The sequence below is a fragment of the Gigantopelta aegis genome, chromosome 5 (genome assembly GCF_016097555.1).
Source record: "Gigantopelta aegis isolate Gae_Host chromosome 5, Gae_host_genome, whole genome shotgun sequence".
Classification (NCBI taxonomy): domain Eukaryota; kingdom Metazoa; phylum Mollusca; class Gastropoda; order Neomphalida; family Peltospiridae; genus Gigantopelta; species Gigantopelta aegis.
In genome coordinates, this window is record NC_054703.1 from 27364805 (window position 1) to 27385533 (window position 20729).

Below are 20729 nucleotides of genomic sequence, written 5' to 3' on the forward strand. Positions count from 1 at the left end.
TCCGCTATTTCTCGCTCCAGCCAGTGCACCACGACTGGTACACCACAGGCCGTGGTATGGGCTATCTTGTCTATGCGGTGGTGCATATAAAAGATCCCTTACTGCTAATTGAAAAGAGTAGCCGATGAAATTGTGACAGCGGGTTTCCTCGCTCAATATCTGTGTGGTCCTTAACCATATGTCTGACGCCATATAACCGTAAATAAAATGTGTTGAGTGCGTCGTTAAATAAAACATTTCCTTCCTTCATTTGTGTATTAATTCAATTACTCTTCAGGCTAAAGTCAGCCAGCTAGCCATCAACTCATCCATCCTTCGACTAGTATTAATTATCTTGTATTCCGACTGTCTATCGATATTTATCCATTTGTCCATTCAGCTATTAATAATCCCTCCCATCCATAATCACTCGCAATAAACTATATCCATCTATACAACATCCATCAAATCATTTAATGACACCCCAGCATGACAAATATATCGGCTATTAATTATTATACAATGGTAAAGAAAACGTTATTAATGATCCATCCATGCATGCATTCATTCATCCATCCTCCATTTGTTTCATCCATCCATCAAGCCATATAGCCATTCATAATGATTTATTCGTTCATTTATTCACCTGCCCATCCTTTCATTCATTTGTATGTACTCTGTTCTTTAACTCGTTCCTGTCTGATTAATTACCTGTACAAAAATGTAAATAATTTTACCTTTCAACTCCTCTTCTATCCCGAATGCCTTTGTGCCGGGTTTGAGACATTCATCTTTTAACTTCTTCCAGAAATTATATTCCCTAGTATGATATTTCTTCAGGTACTGGGTAGGGAAGGCATGCATCTTCCCTTTCATATTTATAGCGTTTTTCTCATCTACCAAATAAACAACGTAAGTCAGGAGAGAGAGAGAGAGAGAGAGAGAGAGAGAGAGAGAGAGAGAGAGAGAGAGAGAGAGAGAGAGAGAGAGAGAGAGAGAGAGAGAGAGAATGTGGTTTGTATGTTTCAAGCAAACAACAAGATAACACAAATTGTTTTAGGTGTACCCCAAAGACTATATATCGTAAGACGTGTTATACACGGCGCGTTCTAAGGACAAGCCCTACTTCTCTCTGTCTCTGCATTTTAGTCTATGCCTCTTTCTCTCTTTTCCCTTCTCCCTCTCTCTCTCTCTCTCTCTCTCTCTCTCTCTCTCTCTCTCTCTCTCTCTCCTTCTATCTCTCTCTCTTCCCCTCTCTCTCCCTCACTCTCTCTCTCTCTCTCTCTCTCTCTCTCTCTCTCTCTCTCTCTCTCTCTCTGTCTGTCTCTCTGTCTCTCTCTGCATCTTCGCCCCCCCCCCCTCTCTCTCTCTCTCTCTCTCTCTCTCTCTCTCTCTCTCTCTCTCTCTCTCTCTCTCTCTCTCTCTCTCTCTCTCTCTCTCTCTCTCTGTATCTGCATATGTGTGTCTATCTAGCGAGTGTGTTACCACTTGACTACGAACAGCCCCTTAACTAATGGAACTCATCATTTAAGCGAAACAGAGTAATTCAAGACATTTTTTGTAATATCATTTGGACTCTGACTTGGTCATAAATATGATTTTGGTCATAAATATGAAAATTAACCGAATAAAAACAGTAAGACACTCACTACAAAACTTAAGAAACTTTTGCCATAAATCCAAATGTAAGCCGACTTATTTTAACAATATTAGTAATTACGTGGCTCGTGAATTATTTTTTTTACGAATCTACAACTCCTTGTGCATTCTCCATTAAATACATATTTTCACAGACCACTGACCTATTTTATGGTCTAACAAAGTATTACCTGAACAAAAATAATTTGATTTGTTCCTAAATGTACTTTATTCAACCGTGTTCATAACCACCATACTCCATTTATTATGATGTTTTGTAAAAATAATTGAATTATGGAAATAGTCCATAATTCAAAAACTAAAATTGCCGAAAGGGTTGACATGGATTTCACTCCATCATGGCTCAGTGAAGGTGATGCGATAGCTAGATTTTCTTTCCAAAAATTAATGTAATTTTTATTTATTATCCATTTTTAGAGAAATAAAGTTCTTAAATCCGTGACAGTATGCCTTTAAATATTGAGTTCTTAATTCCATTAACTATGGGCATGTCACACTAATATAGTGTCGTAAACATTTTATGACCCTTTCATATGGTTTACAGAATACCGATGTTACCAATTTACTTTCGTAAGATACATGCAAGTAAATAATATGTAACATCAATAATTTAAAGTCAGTACAATAATTTAAGAGCAATACTAAATCACTGTTTTAAACAGAGGGCAAGTGTGGGAACATCTGATAAACAAGTTTCTTTTATTCTATGTCACCCATGTACAGTACTGGATGTTCAGAATTGTGAACTCTTAGGAAAAGGTATCAAAGGCATACCACTTGGACTATTACAATTACAGCTACGTTTGACACAAAAATAACCGTGAGCAAAACGCTTAATGGCTTCGTCAAAAAATAACCAAAATATATTTTTTTCTTCTTACCAGCTTTCGTTATTTTGAGTTCCTTTTTCACTTCTTGTGTTCCGAAGGTTTTTAGAATTCTCAGATCCTTGGGTTTGAGAATATGACATCTCTTAAAGGAGTCCTGATACATAGTCAGGCCAACCGCGTCCAGTCATTCCTTGATACTCACCTGTAAAAAACAAAGCAATACAATGAATATGTAACACTTCCTTCTGGAGAGCGTTATATAAGACTTAAATTAAGTCTTGGGGGCGACCTTTTCTTTTTTCGATCGACCGTTCAAAATTGCGCCTAATTTGTTCTACATCAAAATGCGCACCCATTCTCTTTGACTTAAACCTACGGGACATTCCAAATTCCATAGCACCATACCACCCTCCGCCTGTTACCGGCTACAGTCGGACTGCTGGTGCTCCCTGGAACCTGCCAGTGCAGGCGGTCCCCCTTCTACCCACCCCACCTTTCCTGTTCTGGACGGAGGAGCAGCTTGCTCTGAATGTGCACGTTAAACATGCTGGACTTGGTCTTGGTCTTGGTCTTGGGAGTGACCGGCCTCTGTTGTGTTGTGGCTAAGCCATCGGACATAATGCTAGTAGGTACAGGGTTCGCAGCCCGGTACCAGCTCCCACCCAGAGCGAGTTTTAACGACACAGTGGGTAGGTGTAAGACCACTACACCCTCTTTTCTCTCACTAACAATTAACAACTAACCTACTGTCCTGGACAGACAGCCCAGATAGCTGAGGTGTGTGCCCAGGACAGCGTGTGTGAACCTTAATTGGATACAAACACGAAAATAAGTTGAATGAGTCTCAGGAGTGGTAATTCTTCTACAGGCGAAGTAGGAAGGATCTACTCTCATAGATATCCTAAAAGTGAAACACCCGACAGTGTTCATTATGGTGTTGTCTAAACGTCATATGAACTCTGTCTAGTACATATGTGTGATTGAGAATGTGCTCTGAGGTCACAAATCTCCTAATAGTGAAACAGTCGAATGTTACAATTATGGTGTTGTCTAAACGCCATATGATCTCTGTCTAGTACATATGTGTGATTGAGAATGTCCCCCGGGGTCGCAAATATCTTAATGGTGAAACAGTCGACTTACAATTATGGTGTTGTTTAAACGTCATATGGACTCTGTCTGTGTGCTAGTGACTGTGTACATGGAGATATGTCGTGTGTGTGTGTGTGGTGTGTGTGACTGCCATTTGTGTGTGTGTGACTGTCACTTGTGCGTGTATGACTGGCACGTGTGTGTGTGTGTGTGTGTGTGTGTGTGTGTGTGTGTGTGTGTGTGTGTGTGACTGTCATTTATGTGTGTGTGACTGTCACCTGAGCGTGTATGACTGTCACCTGTGCGTGTATGACTGGTACACGTGTGTGTGTGTGTGTGTGTGTGTGTGTGTGTGCCGTCGTATAAATATTTGTCATATGGCCTAATGTGTTTTATTAAAACTTACTGGGACGTGATATTCGATTTCAAATGCTGGCAAGAGTTCGATCTGGTCCAGAATGAACTGTTTGTGGGTCTCCGTCTTAATCCCGATATCCTTCAGTTCCTTCTCGTTCATCCCAGAAATAAACATCGTGTTGTCAAAGCCATGATATCGAAACGATTGCGCATATTGTCTGAAACCATGAATGACAGAATAGGAACCAAATTTGTCCAGATCTCGACCACACTCAAATAAAATACAATTTACAAACTTCTTTTTAAAGGCCCGTTATAAGATTTACTCTATTCTGATTGGGCGACGTCGCCCAAAAATTTCGCCCACCTGAATACTATTATTCGATAGACCTCTGGGCCCGTGCTTATAAAACTTTTAGAGTCCAGACTCAATCTCAATTGTAAACTGATGGCGAGTGTGTTCTGTATTGTGATTGGTTAATTACATTCTTTTTCCGGGATCAAATAGACAATAACACCCGGAAAGCTAATGATGTCATTAGAAAGTGACGTCATTAGCAATTGGAACAGGCGACGTTGATGATTCAAGGATCTACAGTTAGATTGTAGCCAGGTATTTTTTGCAAGAAATACCAAATATTCAGTTAGTTCCGTTGAAAAACTATCCAGTTTACAATGGACATAACCATATTGAGTTTTTATATTTGCGGGTGTTATTGTCTATTTGGGATTAAATAGACAATAACACCCGCAATTCTAAAAACTCCACATGGTTATCTCCTAAATGACGTCTCACGCATACAATTTGTATGGCGTTGTCATGACATTAGTGTCTCAGACTCTACTAGAGGTCTCGAGTCTAGATTAAAAGATTTAATAGCACAAAGCCGAAACATTAGGTCATATGGTCAAATGGGACGTCATTACGTAAAAAGGTAAAGGAAAGGACGTTATAAACTGATTATAAAATATGTTATTATTAATTTGGTTTTAGTAAAACTAAATAGAAGTGTTGTTTGTAATTATAAAATAATTTTATCTTCCTATTTGTATGTGAATTTGTTGATTTATAACAGTCACATGTTTAGTATAAATCGCTTTGCTACGCTACGCAATTTTAATCAATTTGTGAGTGATACATCAATAAATTCTTCAAAAGGAGACAACATTCTTTTATGATGGACTGATTTACAAACAGATGAATGACAGTCGATTTCTTATGTCCCTACTGCTGTTCAAGTGAAATGATTGACATAATAATTAAGAGACGGAACTAGTAGTATAATTTTAATTAAATCTGCATATAATAATAGTTGCGTAGAAAGGTGCCAAAAAGTGGGGGGAGGGGGGGGGGGCACATATACACAGATAGACAGACACATACGCACATATTATATTATATTATATTATATTATATTATATTATATACAAATACATATACAAATACATATACATATACACATACACATATACACACACACGCATATATATATATATACATATATATATATATATATATATATATATATATATATATATATATATATATATATATATATAAAACCATCGCTGCTGCTACTGGGTCAAGAAAAGTGCCCCTGCCCACCCACCCTCCGCTTGCTATGCCAGTGAATAAGATATTTTATTGGATAATCAAATCAAAATGGGAGTACCTTCAAAAATATATTACCGAGTTCAGATACTTTTAAAGGATAAATTAAAAAAAAAAAAATCTTTAACGACACATATTGAGTTATTAAGTATCGGGCTATTGGATGTCAAACATTTGGTAATTGACAAATTGTGTTAAAGAAAACCCATTATATTTTTCTGTGAGTAGAATGAGATATTTTTGTTTTTATATGCATCATCCCACATACAGAATAGAGCATACCACGGCCTGATATCGAGATCCACTAGCTGGTGTGACAGAGTTTGAGGCACAATGCAAGGATTAGTTATCATCACTACATGTGATTTATCTGGGGGAAATCTTGTTTTCCTTGATGTTTTAACATTTATGTTAGACAGTGTATTATCCTGCTATTATCAGCGTATACCTTAAGCTCGTCTGGTAACCAGTCCTCCACTGAAAACAGGAGCGCAATATCATCTTCCACTTCAGAACTTCCGCTGTCTTCACTTTCACTGCTGCCACCTATCGACAATATAATATAATGTAATGTAATGAAATGTAATATAATATAACGTAATGTAATGTAATGAAATGTAATGTAACGTATTGCATTGTAGGAATGTAATGGAATGTAATGGAATGTAATGGAATGTATTGTATTGCAATGGAACGAATGGAATAGAATGTAATGTAATGTAATGTAATAATGTAATGTAATCAAATATAATGTAATATAATAATGTAATATAATATAATATAATGTAATGAAATGTAGTGTAATGTAATATATTTTAATGTAACGTAATGCAATGCAACGACACCACTAGAGCACATTGATTTAATAATCATCGGCTGTTGGATGTCAAATATTTGGCAATCGACAGTCCTAGTAACACAATGAAGTGAAATCGACAGTCCTAGTAATACATTGAAGTGAAATCCGACTACCCTAGTAATACAATGAAGAGAAATCGACAGTCCTAGTAATACAATGAGTGAAATCGACAGTCCTGAAATCCGACTACCCTAGTATTACAATGAAGTGAAATCGACAGTCCTAGTAATACAATGAAGTGTAATCGACAGTCCTAGTATTACAATGAAGTGAAATCGATAGTCCTAGTAATACAATGAAGTGTAATCGACAGTCCTAGTAATACAATGAAGTGAAGTAGTATGAAACGATTCCTAGTAATCTTTTTTTAAGGAAGGGTGGAACGTAGCCCAGTTGTAAAACGCTCGCTTCATGCGCGGTCGGTCTAGAATAGATCCCAGTCGGTGACTATTTCTCGTTCCAGCTAGTGCAACACGACTGGTATATCAAATGCCATGGTATGTGCTATCTTGTATGTGGCATGGTGCATATAAAAAGCCACTTGCTACTAATGACAAAAACAATGTAACGGGTTTCCTCTCTAAGACTATATATAGCCTTTGATAAACCAGTCTTCGTGCACTAGCTACAACGAGAAATAGCCCAAAGAGCTTACTGACGGGAATCGATCCCAAACCGATCGCGCACCAGGCGAGGCCGCGAGGGGAAAGACTATATGTACATTGATTAGCTCTTATTGATCGGATTTATTAATCATCGGCTGTTGGTTGTCAAGCATTTTGTAATTTTGACGTATACTCTTAGAGAGGAAACCCGCTAATTTTTTTCCATTTCTAGCAAGGGATCTTTTATATGCACCATCAAACAAACAGGACAGCACATACCACGACCTTTGATAAAACCAGTACTGATGCACTGGCTAGAAGGAGAAAAAGCCCAAAGAGCTCACCGACGGGGATCGATCCCAGACCGACCGCGGATCAGGCGAGGGAAAGGATTATAATGTACCTTGATTGGCTCTTGTCGACTCGCTTGGGTGCTCCAACTGAGAGGAGGAATCTACAGACATATATGTATCATGGAGGTCGCCGCTTGTCGAAGTGCTGTCTTTTCTGACTGGACTAACTTGCACTTCTACGTCAAATGTTTGCGTCGTCTCTCTGTTTTCTTTGGTGGAGCAGCAACTATAACCATACAAATTATTGATGTAAGGCAGGCATGGGAGGGAAGGGCTGACTTATATTCCGTCCCATCCTCATACAAACATGTTGTGGGGTTTGTTGTTTTTTTTTCAGTTTGGTTTGACGTAAAAAGAAAAGGAAAAGTCTTTCTGTGTGCAATTTAGAAAACAAACGGCTCAGAAATGTATAATGTGTGGTATGAAAAAAAGCGTTCCCCGTGGGACGGACTATACATGGGAGGTCGCAAAGCAAAGTTTCTAGGGGGTACGGGGGTATCGCCCCCCGTACAATTTTAAAACAAGAAGTTATGAAATGCATTCTACTAGTAAAATTAATCTCTGGATATAAGCACGAAAACGAGTTAAAAGGAAAAGAAAGTGGCTTATGTAATTGGAACTACACATTATTATTTTGTTTGGTTTAAACTTGAATACAATTAAATAAAAACTATCATATGTCTTACTTGTATCTGAGAATTTATCCCTGCAAATTGAGAGGCAAAGTCAATTTTTAGGGCATTATGGCCACAAGGCATGGCTAAAAGGCAAACGTCAAGAAGTGTCTTAATTTAATACAACAACAACGCCCATACAAAATAACTAAGTGGCAGGGTTTCCATGTTTTCGTAATAAAACAACTTTCAGGAGGCGCGTATGGAAGGAAGGAAGGAAATGTATCCAAAAGTTGATCAGTTGGTGCCAGCCGATTTTTAATCGATGAACGATCATAAAAAAAAAAATACTTCCATCAAATTCCTTACACTAGTCATTGATTTTTCTTTCAATATTTCGAAGAATTTGTGTTCCGTGTGTGTGTGTGGGTGTGGGTGTGCGGGCGTGTGTGTACGTGTGTGCCTTTACGTCCGTGCATGCGTGCGATCGCGTGTTTATATATGTCTAAGTCTATTATTTTGCACATTGTAAAGTCGTTCTATACACTAGAACTTAACACTGGCACGGTGGTCGTTACAAAATACTTACAAAAATATCTTCTTGAACCAGAATTTTACTTGTCTTTGCCACGGTTCCTTTGTTATAGAAGATTCGATTTTCTTTTCCCTTGTTCCTGTAGATAAAACAACACATCCACAATGAAGGCTCATACATACTGGATGCGTCACTGTTGCGTCTGACGCGTCAGCGTCTTGTGGTTTGGGCATATATATCATATATGATTATTTCATTGTGGAACACTGGCTGGATCAAGAAATAGCCCACTGGGCCCACCAACGGGGATCGATCCTTGATTGATCGCGCATCAGGCGAGCGCCGTACGACTAAACTAAGTCTCGTCCCCTAAACTGTGCCAAAGTACCAAGTCCAGAAGGTAATGTATGTCTCCCACTAAACTCAACGATAAAGAAAACAAAAACAACCCACAAAAGTCAAATAAATACAACGTATCTCACCCCAGCTCCTGTCAGTGATGTTACAGATGCTGTATATGTTGAGTACGAGGGGACGGGCACACACACACACACACACACACACACACACACACACACACACACACACACACACACACATATATATATATATATATATATATATATGCATGCATATATGCATACACACACACACACATATATATATATATGTGTGTGTGTGTGTGTGTGTGTGTGTGTGTGTGTGTGTCCGTGTGTGTCTGTGCGTGTGTGTTTGTGTGTATAGAGAGAGAGAGAAAAAAACAGACAGACAGACAGAGACACAGATAGACAGAGATCGAGGGGGAGTTAGAGACAGAGAGAAAAGAAAGAGGGATATAGAGACTAGTGGTAGGTTTTGGTGGAGAAAGATAGGGGGAAAGGAGACAGAAAGAGGACGGGGATGAGTGATAGAGGCAGAGATGGCGAAAGAGGGAGAGAGACAGAGATAGGGAGAGAATGGGGAGATTGAACCACAATTATGGTATATGCACGTTAATTCTATGCTAAATCGAAATATGGGAAACATATCTTATTGAATAGGAATAGTCTATATTCAGTAGTACCACCGTAACTTGGACATGGAAGAAAGATACAGAAAAAGAGAGAGAAGGGAGGGGCGAGAATGGTAGACGCAGGAAAAGGAGAGAGAGAAAAAGAGGGGAAAAGACTGGTCCTTTATACATACAGATAGCTAATTTTGCCCTCTGTGGTGAATTTGTCCCTAGGGGTAAAGGGCAGATTCATGTTGGGTTTATATAATTTATAACGTAAGTGGGGTGTTTCATTCATTCGATTTCTATTTGACCCTGGACAAGTACAGTTTTTGGGTAAGAAAACGACGAAGAGAGAGATTGACTCAAACTATTATTCTTAGCGTAACTGCATTATTATTAAGACAGCGTAGAATATAGCAGAGAGAACGAAGCAGAAGCTGGTGGAATTTAACTGTGTTGCAAACTTTTGACGACACATTGTGGAGAGAGAACTTTAGAATATCTCGTGCCATGTTTGATATTCTATGTGATAAACTTCAACCATACCTCCAGAAGGAGTCACGGGTTCGAGAAGCTTAGACCACAGAGCATAGGGTGGCAGTACTGGTATACTACTTAGCTACAACAGTAGAATACCGTACTGTTGATAATCGTTTTGGTGTTCACAAATCCACAATCTGTTCCCTGGGATTGATGAACTCAAACAAGATATCTAAAGCTTTGAAGAAAAATGGAAGTCTCCTAACTCTTCTGGGGTAACAGATGCGACACACATTCCAATCATTGCTCCTCAACACTGCCACGCTGACTACGTTAACAGGGACCGGCCTCGGTGGCGTCGTGGCAGGCCATCGGTCTACAGGCTGGTAGGTACTGGGTTCGGATCCCAGTCGAGGCATGGGATTTTTAATCCAAATACCGACTCCAAACCCTGAGTGAGTGCTCAGCAAGGCTCAATGGGTAGGTGTAAACCACTTGCACCGACCAGTGATCCATAACTGGTTCAACAAAGGTCATGGTTTGTGCTATCCTGCCTGTGGGAAGCGCAAATAAAAGATCCCTTGCTGTCTGTCGTAAAAAGAGTAGCCTATGTGGCGACAGCGGGTTTCCTCTAAAAACAGTGTGAGAATGACCATATGTTTGACGTCCAATAGCCGATGATAAGATAAAAAATCAATGTGCTCTAGCGGCGTCGTTAAATAAAACAAACAAACAAACAAACGTTAACAGGAAAGGTTGGTACTCTGTAATAATGCAGGCTGTGTGCGATGATGCATACTGATTGGCAGATGTGTGCATATGATGGCTTGGCAGAGTATACAACGCTAGGGTGTTCTCAAACTCAATGTTAACAGCTGTAGCAGAAGATGGTCTCCTACTGCAAACACCACAGTGGCGGCGCCGAGTGATGATAGCTGGAAAGGAAGTTGATATGCCAGTTGTGCTGATAGAAGACCCAGCCTATCCCATGTGCTCTTGGCTCCTTAATCCCTACGGTAATAGAGAAGCCCCCACAGAGTAGAAAGCATACTCTAACTATAGACTGAGCCGTGCACATGTGAGAATTGAAAATGCCTTTGCTCATTTCAAGGGAAGGTGGAGAAGATTCACCAAGAGAACAGACGTCGATGTCAACTTTGCTCCAACAATAAAAGCAGCTGCCGTAACATTGCATAACATATGTGAAAAGGAAAAAGAGCTATTTGATCCAAAGTGGTTGAACTGACTTGATCTCTCTGTTGTACATTAAACGTGTCAGCTACAAGAACAGCCAAATGCCAGTGGAGTGACCGCTCGTGAAGCACTCACACTTCAGTTTGCTCATGATCGATGCAGAGGACATTTTAATTAAAGTGATCCACACTATGTATACGCACATGTACAAATATTGTACTTACAAGTGACGTTTTCATATTTGGTGAAAAAAGTAAAAGAAATGTGACCCCCCCCCCCCCCCCCACACACACACACACACCCGAAATAAAGATATATTTTATTAACAGCTATACCCACAAGCCAATCTATGTTTTTTTAAAGTGTTCATTGTGTCAACGTAGTGAAATTTCTTTTAAATAATAAGTGATTTTGAAGTATACTATTATTTGGTTAAAAGGTAAAATAAAACTGAAACTTAACCGAAATAAACGTATCTTGCAGCAGCAAAAAAAAAAACGGATCACTAACTAAACTAGCTTTCCTGCTAAATCACAAAAAGTTCAGTACATGTTGCATGAAACATGGTTGTATGTTTCATGTGGCATGTCATTTTCCCCACGCACTGGGCTCAACAATGTGAACACCATTATGATCGTTACAAGTTATAGTAAGTACTGTCATCAGCACTCCGAGATGTAAGGTTTTTTATTTGCCTCTATTAAATAATTCATAACAGCGTTTATATGACATTTTTGCCTCTGGGTGGTATTTTTACCATGGGGGTAACAGACTTGCTCCACCTGATAACATGGGGCAAATTACCACCTAGGGGTATGTTTACCCCAGGAGGTAAATGCGTTTACATGATAAAATTTACCTCCTATAGGTATTTTTGCCCCAGACGGCAAATTTGCCACAAGGGTATATAGGTGCATGTAAACAGGCCTTAAGTCAGAGGCGGACAAACATGAAGTAACAGACAACCCTAGTTATGGGTAATTTTATATGACAGTCAACACACTCACCAGCTACAACGAGGATGACGGTGCCGGGGGATATGAGTGTTGAGAACAGCAGCAACGCCTGGTTGAGGATGAACAGGACAGAGATGCCCTGGTTCACACGGGTGATAACTCTCCATTCCTGGAGGATCAGCATCAGATTCGCTATCGTTGACGCGATCCAGCGCCTTCGCTGTTTGTAGAACTCTTCAAACTCCCGAGGACAATTCGGCTTGTTTTCTGACACCGCACAGTATTCAATGCGCCATCCACTTTGTACCTTGATTAAAATAAATAAATAAATGAGAAACGTGCCTGCGCTGTTTGTAGAACTCTTCAAACTCCTGAAGACAATTCATGCTGTTCTCTGACGCCACGCAATATTCAATGCGCCATCCATTCTGTACATTGATAAAAATCAATAAATTAATGGCCCAATCACACTGGCCCGAATGTCATTCCGTTTGTTTTCCGAATAGGAATTTGGGTGTTCGGGGAGCGAACGGATCATATTCGGGAATCATTCGGTGTGTTCTAGGAGCATACTGGCTGTTTGGCTCCGTACGGATGCATACGGAACGGCATTCGGGAGTTCCAAAAATTTGTTGTGCATGTTCAAAATAATTTCCTTCGACCATCCGAATGTGGCGTCCATGTGTATTCGGGAAGTATTCGGAAAGCATTCTAGGAGCATACGGCATGTACGGAAAACGTTCGGGAAGCATGCGTCTAGTTCTTGGTGCATTCGGAATGAAAATTTGGAGGTGCTGGGTTCCGTATGCTTTCCGAACACCCGAATGGACCTAGAACATGACGAAAGCTTTCCGAACGTTTTCAGTATCCTTTCCGGATTTTTTTTTTCATTTATGCCGCCGAATGTATAACGAATAGCCAGAACCCTTCCAGTATTCTTTCAGAACATTTTCCGAACTGCTCGTACACTTCCAGAATGCACAGTATGTTCCGTATGCTTTCCGAACACCCCGAATGGACATAGAACATGACAAATCCTTTCCGAATGCTTTCCAAACCCTTGCGGGAACGCATGCGGAACGAGTTCAGTCCATTCTAGGTCGATTCGCCGTGTTCTGAAAGCATTCGGAAAGCATACGGCAAGCGTTCGGAAAGGAAACCTTTCGAAGTCAACATGCGGGAAGTATTCGGTCTATTCTGAAAGCATTCTGAAACCATACCGAAAACATTCGGAAAACAAACGGAAAGCATTCGGTGATACATTGGGGAAAACACATTCGGAGGGACATTCGGCCAGTTTAAAAAATCACACCACTTTCGCATACGGAAAACAAACGGAAGCTCATTCGGGCCAGTGTGATCGCCCATAATACATAATAAATGAGAAAAGCGTCTACGTTGTCTTCAAACTCCTGAGGACAGCTCGTACAGTTTTCCGACGCCGCGCAGCATTCAATGTGCCATCCACTTTTCACATTGATTTGTTAATCATCGGCTATTGGATGTCAAACATTTGGTTATTTTGACATAGTGTTTCCATTAGTAGCAAGGGATTTTTTATATGCACCATTCCAAAGACAGGATAGCACATACCACGGCCTTTTATACACCAGTCGTGGTGCAGTGGGTGGAACGAGAAATAGCCTAATGGTCCCACCGATGGGATCGATCCTAGACCTACTTTACAAATAAAATCTTCCAAAAGACAAAAACAAACACTTCGGCTAGACCAGGTATGGAACCAGTGCATAGAGTTGTGGTACGTGAAGCAGGGCATACTATTTCAAGCGGACCATCGTTCTGTTCGCGTAGTGGTTACGCAACTTTCAGTCCACGCGAACCGCCAGTCGGTTACGTTGTGAACCTCTTCATTCGAAAATCATTTTGGTCAGTGATGCTTCGCATTTAATTGATATAGCCTCCACATGTCTACCACAAATCATTTTGAATGGCCTCACAAGATCTTGGGCAAAGGCAACTGTCAGGTATTTCTACTTACCATAGCCTCCAAATGTCTACGATAAACATTTTGAATGCACTCAGGGTTCTTTAGAAACGCATCTGTCATGTACTACTACATACCATAGCCTCCAAATGTCTACCTACCATAAAACGTTTTGGATGCCAAAGGGAGCACCTGGACAAACGCAAATGTCAAGTACTTATACATACTATGAGCGTACATATCCTTGATGAGGAAGTCAAACAAAGAACAATATAACCTCTATTTCTACATACCATGAGCGTGCACATCCAGCGGTCCTCTTCCATATCATTGATGAAGAAGTCAAACAAAGAACAATATAACTTCTAATTCTACATACCATGACCGTGCACATCGACCATATCCTTGATAAGGAAGTCAAACGCAGAACAATATAACTTCTACTTCTATTTCTACATACCATGAGCTTACACAGCCAGGGGTCCTCGCCCATATCCTTGATGAGGAAGTCAAACACAGAACAATATAACTTCTACTTCTGTTTCTACATACCATGAGCGTGTACAGCCAGGGGTCCTCTCCCATATCATTGATCAGGAAGTCTAACATAGAACAATATGACTTCTATTTCTACATACCATGAGCGTGCACAACCAGCGGTCCTCTATAATATCCTTGATGAGGAAGTCAAACACAGAACAATATAACTTCTATTTCTACATACCATGAGCGTGCACAGCCAGCGGTCCTCTCCCATATCATTGATGAGGAAGTCAAACAGAACAATACATCTTCTACATCTATTTCTACATACCATGAGCGTGCACAACCAGCGGTCCTCTCCTATATCCATGATGAGGAAGTCAAACAAAGAACAATATAACCTATACTTCTACATACCATGAGCGTGCACAGCCAGCGGTCCTCGCCTATAACCTTGATGAGGAAGTCAAACACAGAACAATATTACTTCTATTTCTACATTCCATGAGCGTGCACAGACAGCGATCCTCGCCTATACCCTCGATGAGGAAGTCAAACAGAACAATATAACTTCTACTTCTATTTCTACACACCATGAGCGTACACAACCATCGATCCTCGCCCATATCCCTGGTGAGGAAGTCAGAGGCGTGTTCTACGCTGGTTGCGTATATGTGCAGGATTTCCTTGATGGCTCGGCACCGATAGACGCTGAAACAACCCAGTGCACACAACACAGACCCCAGAACATGTTCGGCAGCCTGAAATAAACAAAACAAGTTAAAGCTTGTTTTTGTTTATCGACACCACTAGAGCACATTAATTAATTAATTAATTAATTATCGGCTACTGGGTGCCAAATATGTGGTAATTCTGACACGTAGTCATCTGAAGAAATCCGCTACATTTTTCTTAATGTAGCAAGGGATCTTTTATATGCACTTTTTCTCACAGACAGGATAGCACATACCACGGCCTTTGACCAATTGTGGTACACTGGTTGGAACGAAAAATCAGTTGAAAGGAGATTCAATCCTACAATCAAATACTTCAAAACAGTTTGATTGTTTAACAACAACTGTTAAAATTAACAATAATACTAATTAATCATGTTATTGGAGGTCAAACATTTAAAGGGATATTCCTGAGTTTACTGCATTGTAAGATGTTTCCGACTAATAAAATAATTCTACAATTAAACTTACATATTAAATATATTTTCTTGTTTAGAATATCAGTGTATGTATATTTAATGTGTTTCTGGTCGTCTTAATATTTGTAAGAAGCCCAAACTGTATTATGTCTTCAAATAATTTCGTACGTACGAAAACAAAATATTTGAGGAAATAAAATGAAATTTAACCTAGTACAAATATTAGAACGATCAGAAACACGTTTAATATACAGACACTAATATTTTATGCAGAAAAATATATTTGATATGTAATTACAATCGCTAAAAAGTCTCTGTTAGTCAATAACATCTTAGAAATTGCAGCAAATTCAGGAATGTCCATTTAATAAATGTTCTGGTATATAATCTTCAGTTAAAGCTGGTTTTTGTTTAACCAACAGCATTCATTAATCAATAATATTTACTGTATGCCATATATTTGATAATTATGTGCATACATGTAGTTTTTACTTAAAATGTGTTTTGGGGTTTGGTGTTGTTGTTTTTTGTGGTTTCATTATTTTATTGTTTTGTTTTTGGGGTGGCTGTTTTGTTTTGTTGTTCTTGTTTTATTGTTTGTATTAGTTTTTGTTTCGAGGCATCACAAGAGCATTTAAGTTAATCATTAATTGGGATGTTGTTTGCCAAATCTTTTTGATAATTCTGACACATAGCGTTCATATAACGTTTGTGTTGTTTAAATATGTCAATGTAGTGCATTGATTAACAGTAAAAGATTTGATAATTCTGATGCGCAGTAAGTCAGATATGAGTTTGTTTTATGTTGTTACCGCCATCGCACGTTGATACATTTATCATCTGTTATCGGATATCAAACACTTGATAAGTCCAATATCCAGCAACGCAGCCTTCAGTTAGAAGTTGGCTTCTGTAACGACACCATTAGAGGTAGACTAAATCAAATAACACCCGGCTGGGTCAGAGGTTGAGGTGCACCGGACTTTTGACAGAGCAGTTAATATCACAAGTCATGCCACTGGTGATAAATGTGCACGGGGAGTGTGTGTAGAACTAAGTACTACAATTGTGTGCGGAAACTAGAGGTGTTGTAAAAACATCTGGATGTATCGAAAATAAATACTGGACGTTTATTCTGTTAATACTTTGAGGGAGGGGTTGTAGTACTAATAATTATGGGACATAGTTTGATTTCTGATAGTAAAATCAGACATAAGTTCAGCCAGCCGTTTTTTACTAACGATTGCGAACTATTTTGACTGGTTTCCGAGATGGTCATTCTTTTTAACATGAAGCGCTTAAAGCAGTTTGGCGGACGTTTTTTCTGCTCGGTCTGGCTGAACTCGGCACTGTTTTGTTAAGGAAAACGGTATCTCACAAAGTGACGTACGATTTTGTTATTAAACTCCTGGTATCTCTCACAGGTTTGTAATAAAGTGTGTTAACCATTTACGTTAAATTTGTCGTCTATTAGATTTTATTTGGTATAGTACAACCTAGAGCTAATTATGTGATACTTTTGATGCATAGCCTTCCCTTATAGTCGGTTCTCATTAATCATACCATTAAAATACACTGAATAAATAATTAAAGCAGAGTTGATAAACCATATGCATGTATGTTGAGTTATATAACGAGTTTGAAACAACACATTTATTAAACTATATACTGGTATCTACACCAGAAAGTCGAATGTTTAACCTTTTGAAACCAGTGACCAATTGCGTATTCAAATGTTTGGTACCACACCAATGGGCCATTTCCCATGGGGTGGGTGCGCGCGCACACTGCCCCCACTGTCGAGTCACGTGTCATCAGATCTAGCTGGGTCGCCACAGACTCCGGTGTGAAATCGACGTCAGCATCCGTGGTCAGAACGAAACACTCCTCATCCTTCGCTGTGGCGTAACAAATGTAATATATATATATATGTATAGATAGATATATATAGATAGATAGATATAGATAGATAGAGATAGATAGATAGATAGATAGATAGATAGATACATACATACATACATACATACATACATACATACATACATACATACATACATACATACATATATATGTATGTATATATATAATTGGAAAATGGGTGATATATCTATCTTATCTATATATCCACTTATAGCCCAGAAATAGAACCGAATAGAATAGAAACGACACCCTGCACGAAAAATGCATTGTCTATTCGGTTACAACTTGTTTAGGTACTTAACTCAAACACATATGTATCACTGGCATGCAAACAAACACATATCGATCGGACTTTAAACTTTAAAATTTATGTCGAAATTACTTCTTTTTTTAAAATGTTATTAAATAGTCCGATCCTCTCTTCTTTCTCTTATTTAATTGTTGACTGTCCTTCTAAAATGCTCCAAATTATATAAATATTCGGCCGAGCAGTCAATTCTTTTTATTTTTGGCTTGTAACCTTTTAATTTTTTTTATCTATTAACTTTTTTACTAATTGCTGTTTTCAAAATTCTGCCTATTTTCAACCCCCCCCCCCCCCCCCCCCCATCCCGAGTCAGGCCACCGATCTTATCGGAGGTCGGACTCGGGATGGGCGTGTTCGAAACCCTAGTGCTATATGGGCACGTTAAACTAGTTATCATCATCATCAGCAGCAGCAGCAGCAAACAAACAAACATACAATAAATAAATGAATAAATAAATAAATAATATTTTTAAAAATAAAATAAATAATAAAAATAAATAAATAAAATTTTTAAAAATAAAATAAAATAAAATAAATAAATAAATCATTTTAACAAATAATTTTAAGAAATCGTTTTTATAAATCAGTATAAATCATCTATATCATACATATTCCACACTGGGCCAAATTGTTCTTTTTTGTCTTGTCTTATTTGACTAGCTTACATCTGAAGTTCAAAATTCAATATACATGATTTGCTTAACTTGTGGAATATGTATGATATAGATGATTTATACTGATTTATAAAAACGATTTCTTGTAAGAAAATCCAGAACGTAGGACATGTACATCACCTGGCTCCAGCGTTTCTTGTTCTTAACCTAGAACAGTTCAAATTAAATGGATGAATAGAATTTTTAAGTTTTTAATGTTTTATTTAATGACATTCCTAATGCACGTTGATTTATTAAGGACCAACTAGAGCACATTGATTAATTAATCATCAGCTATTGGATATGAAATATTTAGCAATTCTGCAATATAGTCTTCAGAGGAAACGCTCTAAATTGTTCCATTAGCAGCAAGGGATCTCTTATATGCACCATCCCATAGACAGGATAGTACATACCACGGCTTTTGACATACCAGTCGTTAAAAATTCAAGTAAACTTAAAGTTCAAATTTGTTTTGTTTAACGACACCACTAGATTAATGTATTAATCATTAGCTATTGGATGTGAAACATTTGACAATTTTGATATAGAAAGTTTGTTTTGTTTATTAATAAATGGAAGAAGAAAGGAAGGAAGGAACGGGAGGTCTGACGGACGAACGAATGAAGAAGTGAGTGAGATAGTGAGTAAAAATATTAATGATTGATTGAACGAACCAAGTAAAGAACCAAAGGACTGACAGAAGCACGAAAGACTGATGGAATGGATAGACGAACGAACCGATGAACGAATGAATGAATGAATTAATTAATTAAAGAATAGACCAATAAATGAATCCATGAATGAATGAAAGAACAGAAGAATGAATGAATGAAATAACAGATGGATAAATGAATGAATGAATGAATGAATGAAAGAACAGAAGAATGAATGAATATGTAATTGATTGATTGAATAAATGAATGAATGAATGAACAGACGAATGAAAGAACAGATGAATTCATGAATGAAAGAACAAACAAATGAATGAATGAAAGAACCGACGAATGGATGAATGAATGAATGACCAAATGAATGAACGGCCGTGGTATGTGCTATCCTGCATGTGGGAAAGTACATATAAAAGATTTCTTGCCGCATTAGGAAAAATGTAGCGGGGTTTCCTCTGATGACTACGTGTCAGAATTACCAAATGTTTTACATCCAATAGTCGATGATTAATTAATCAATGTGCTCTAGTGGTGTTGTTAAACAAAACAAACTTTAATTTTAACTAAGAGTAACCGCAAAATAGTTTTGGTTTTTACGAATCTTTGAGGTTTCTGAACTGTCATAGTGTAAGCTTCAGGGCTTGCTACGTGTGTCACTCGTTACGGGCTTTCGTTTCCTTGGCATCTTGAGGTCCGGATCTAGTCCATTGGGCAGAGCGCTCGCCTGAGGTGCTTGGGTCCCCTTAGTAGACATATTCTCTTCTCTATTTTTTTTTCTTTCCTTCCTAACCAGTGTCCCGGTATTGGTATACCAAATGTCTTGGTATGTGCTGTCCTGTCTGTAAGAAAGTGCATGTAAAAGACCCCTTGCTGCTAGTGGAAAAATATACCCGGTGTTCTCTGAAGACGACGTCATACGATACGAGTTCTTGTACGACAACAACCTCGAGAATAGGGGCTGGACGTAGCACAGTGGTACAGCGCTCGCTCAATGCGCGGTCGGTGTGGGATCGATCCACGTCGGTGGGCCCGTTAGGTTATTTCTCGTTCTCGTTTGGTATATCAAAGGCCGTGGTATGTGCCACCCTGTCTGCGGAATGGTGCATGAAACAGATCCCTTTCTGTTAATCGAAAAAGAGTAGCCCATGAAGTGGCGACAGCGAATTTCCTCTCTCAATATCTGTTTGGTCCTTAACCATATGTCCGACGCCATATAACCGTAAATAAAATGTTCCGAGTGCGTCGTTAAATAAAACATTCCTTTCTTTTTTAACCACGAGAATAGCCGATTGATACAAGACAACAGTACGATTTCATTGTACGAGACACTCGTATTGTGTGGTTACGCCTTAAGACATTGATGTCAGAATTATCAAATGTTTGGCTTCCAATAGCCGATGATTAATAAATCAATTCTTGATTAATGATAGTTCTAGTCAGCTGGAAACTGATGACCAACTGCTGTTTAATTTTTTTAA

The 20729-nt window shown here is 38.7% G+C and overlaps 1 protein-coding gene across 1 annotated transcript; it reads right to left on the reverse strand.

The window, feature by feature from the left end:
• Positions 1-2652: 2652 nt before the first annotated feature.
• On the reverse strand, positions 2653-20005 carry LOC121373041 (chitin synthase chs-2-like). The gene is made up of 11 exons (XM_041499484.1): positions 19916-20005; positions 18679-18748; positions 18174-18179; positions 17402-17598; positions 15141-15308; positions 12171-12426; positions 8550-8634; positions 8033-8052; positions 5978-6075; positions 3967-4188; positions 2653-2670 (listed from the first exon to the last, which is right to left on the reverse strand). The coding sequence occupies exons 1-11, from the start codon at positions 20003-20005 to the stop codon at positions 2653-2655; spliced, it is 1230 nt and encodes a 409-aa protein (XP_041355418.1).
• Positions 20006-20729: the final 724 nt, after the last annotated feature.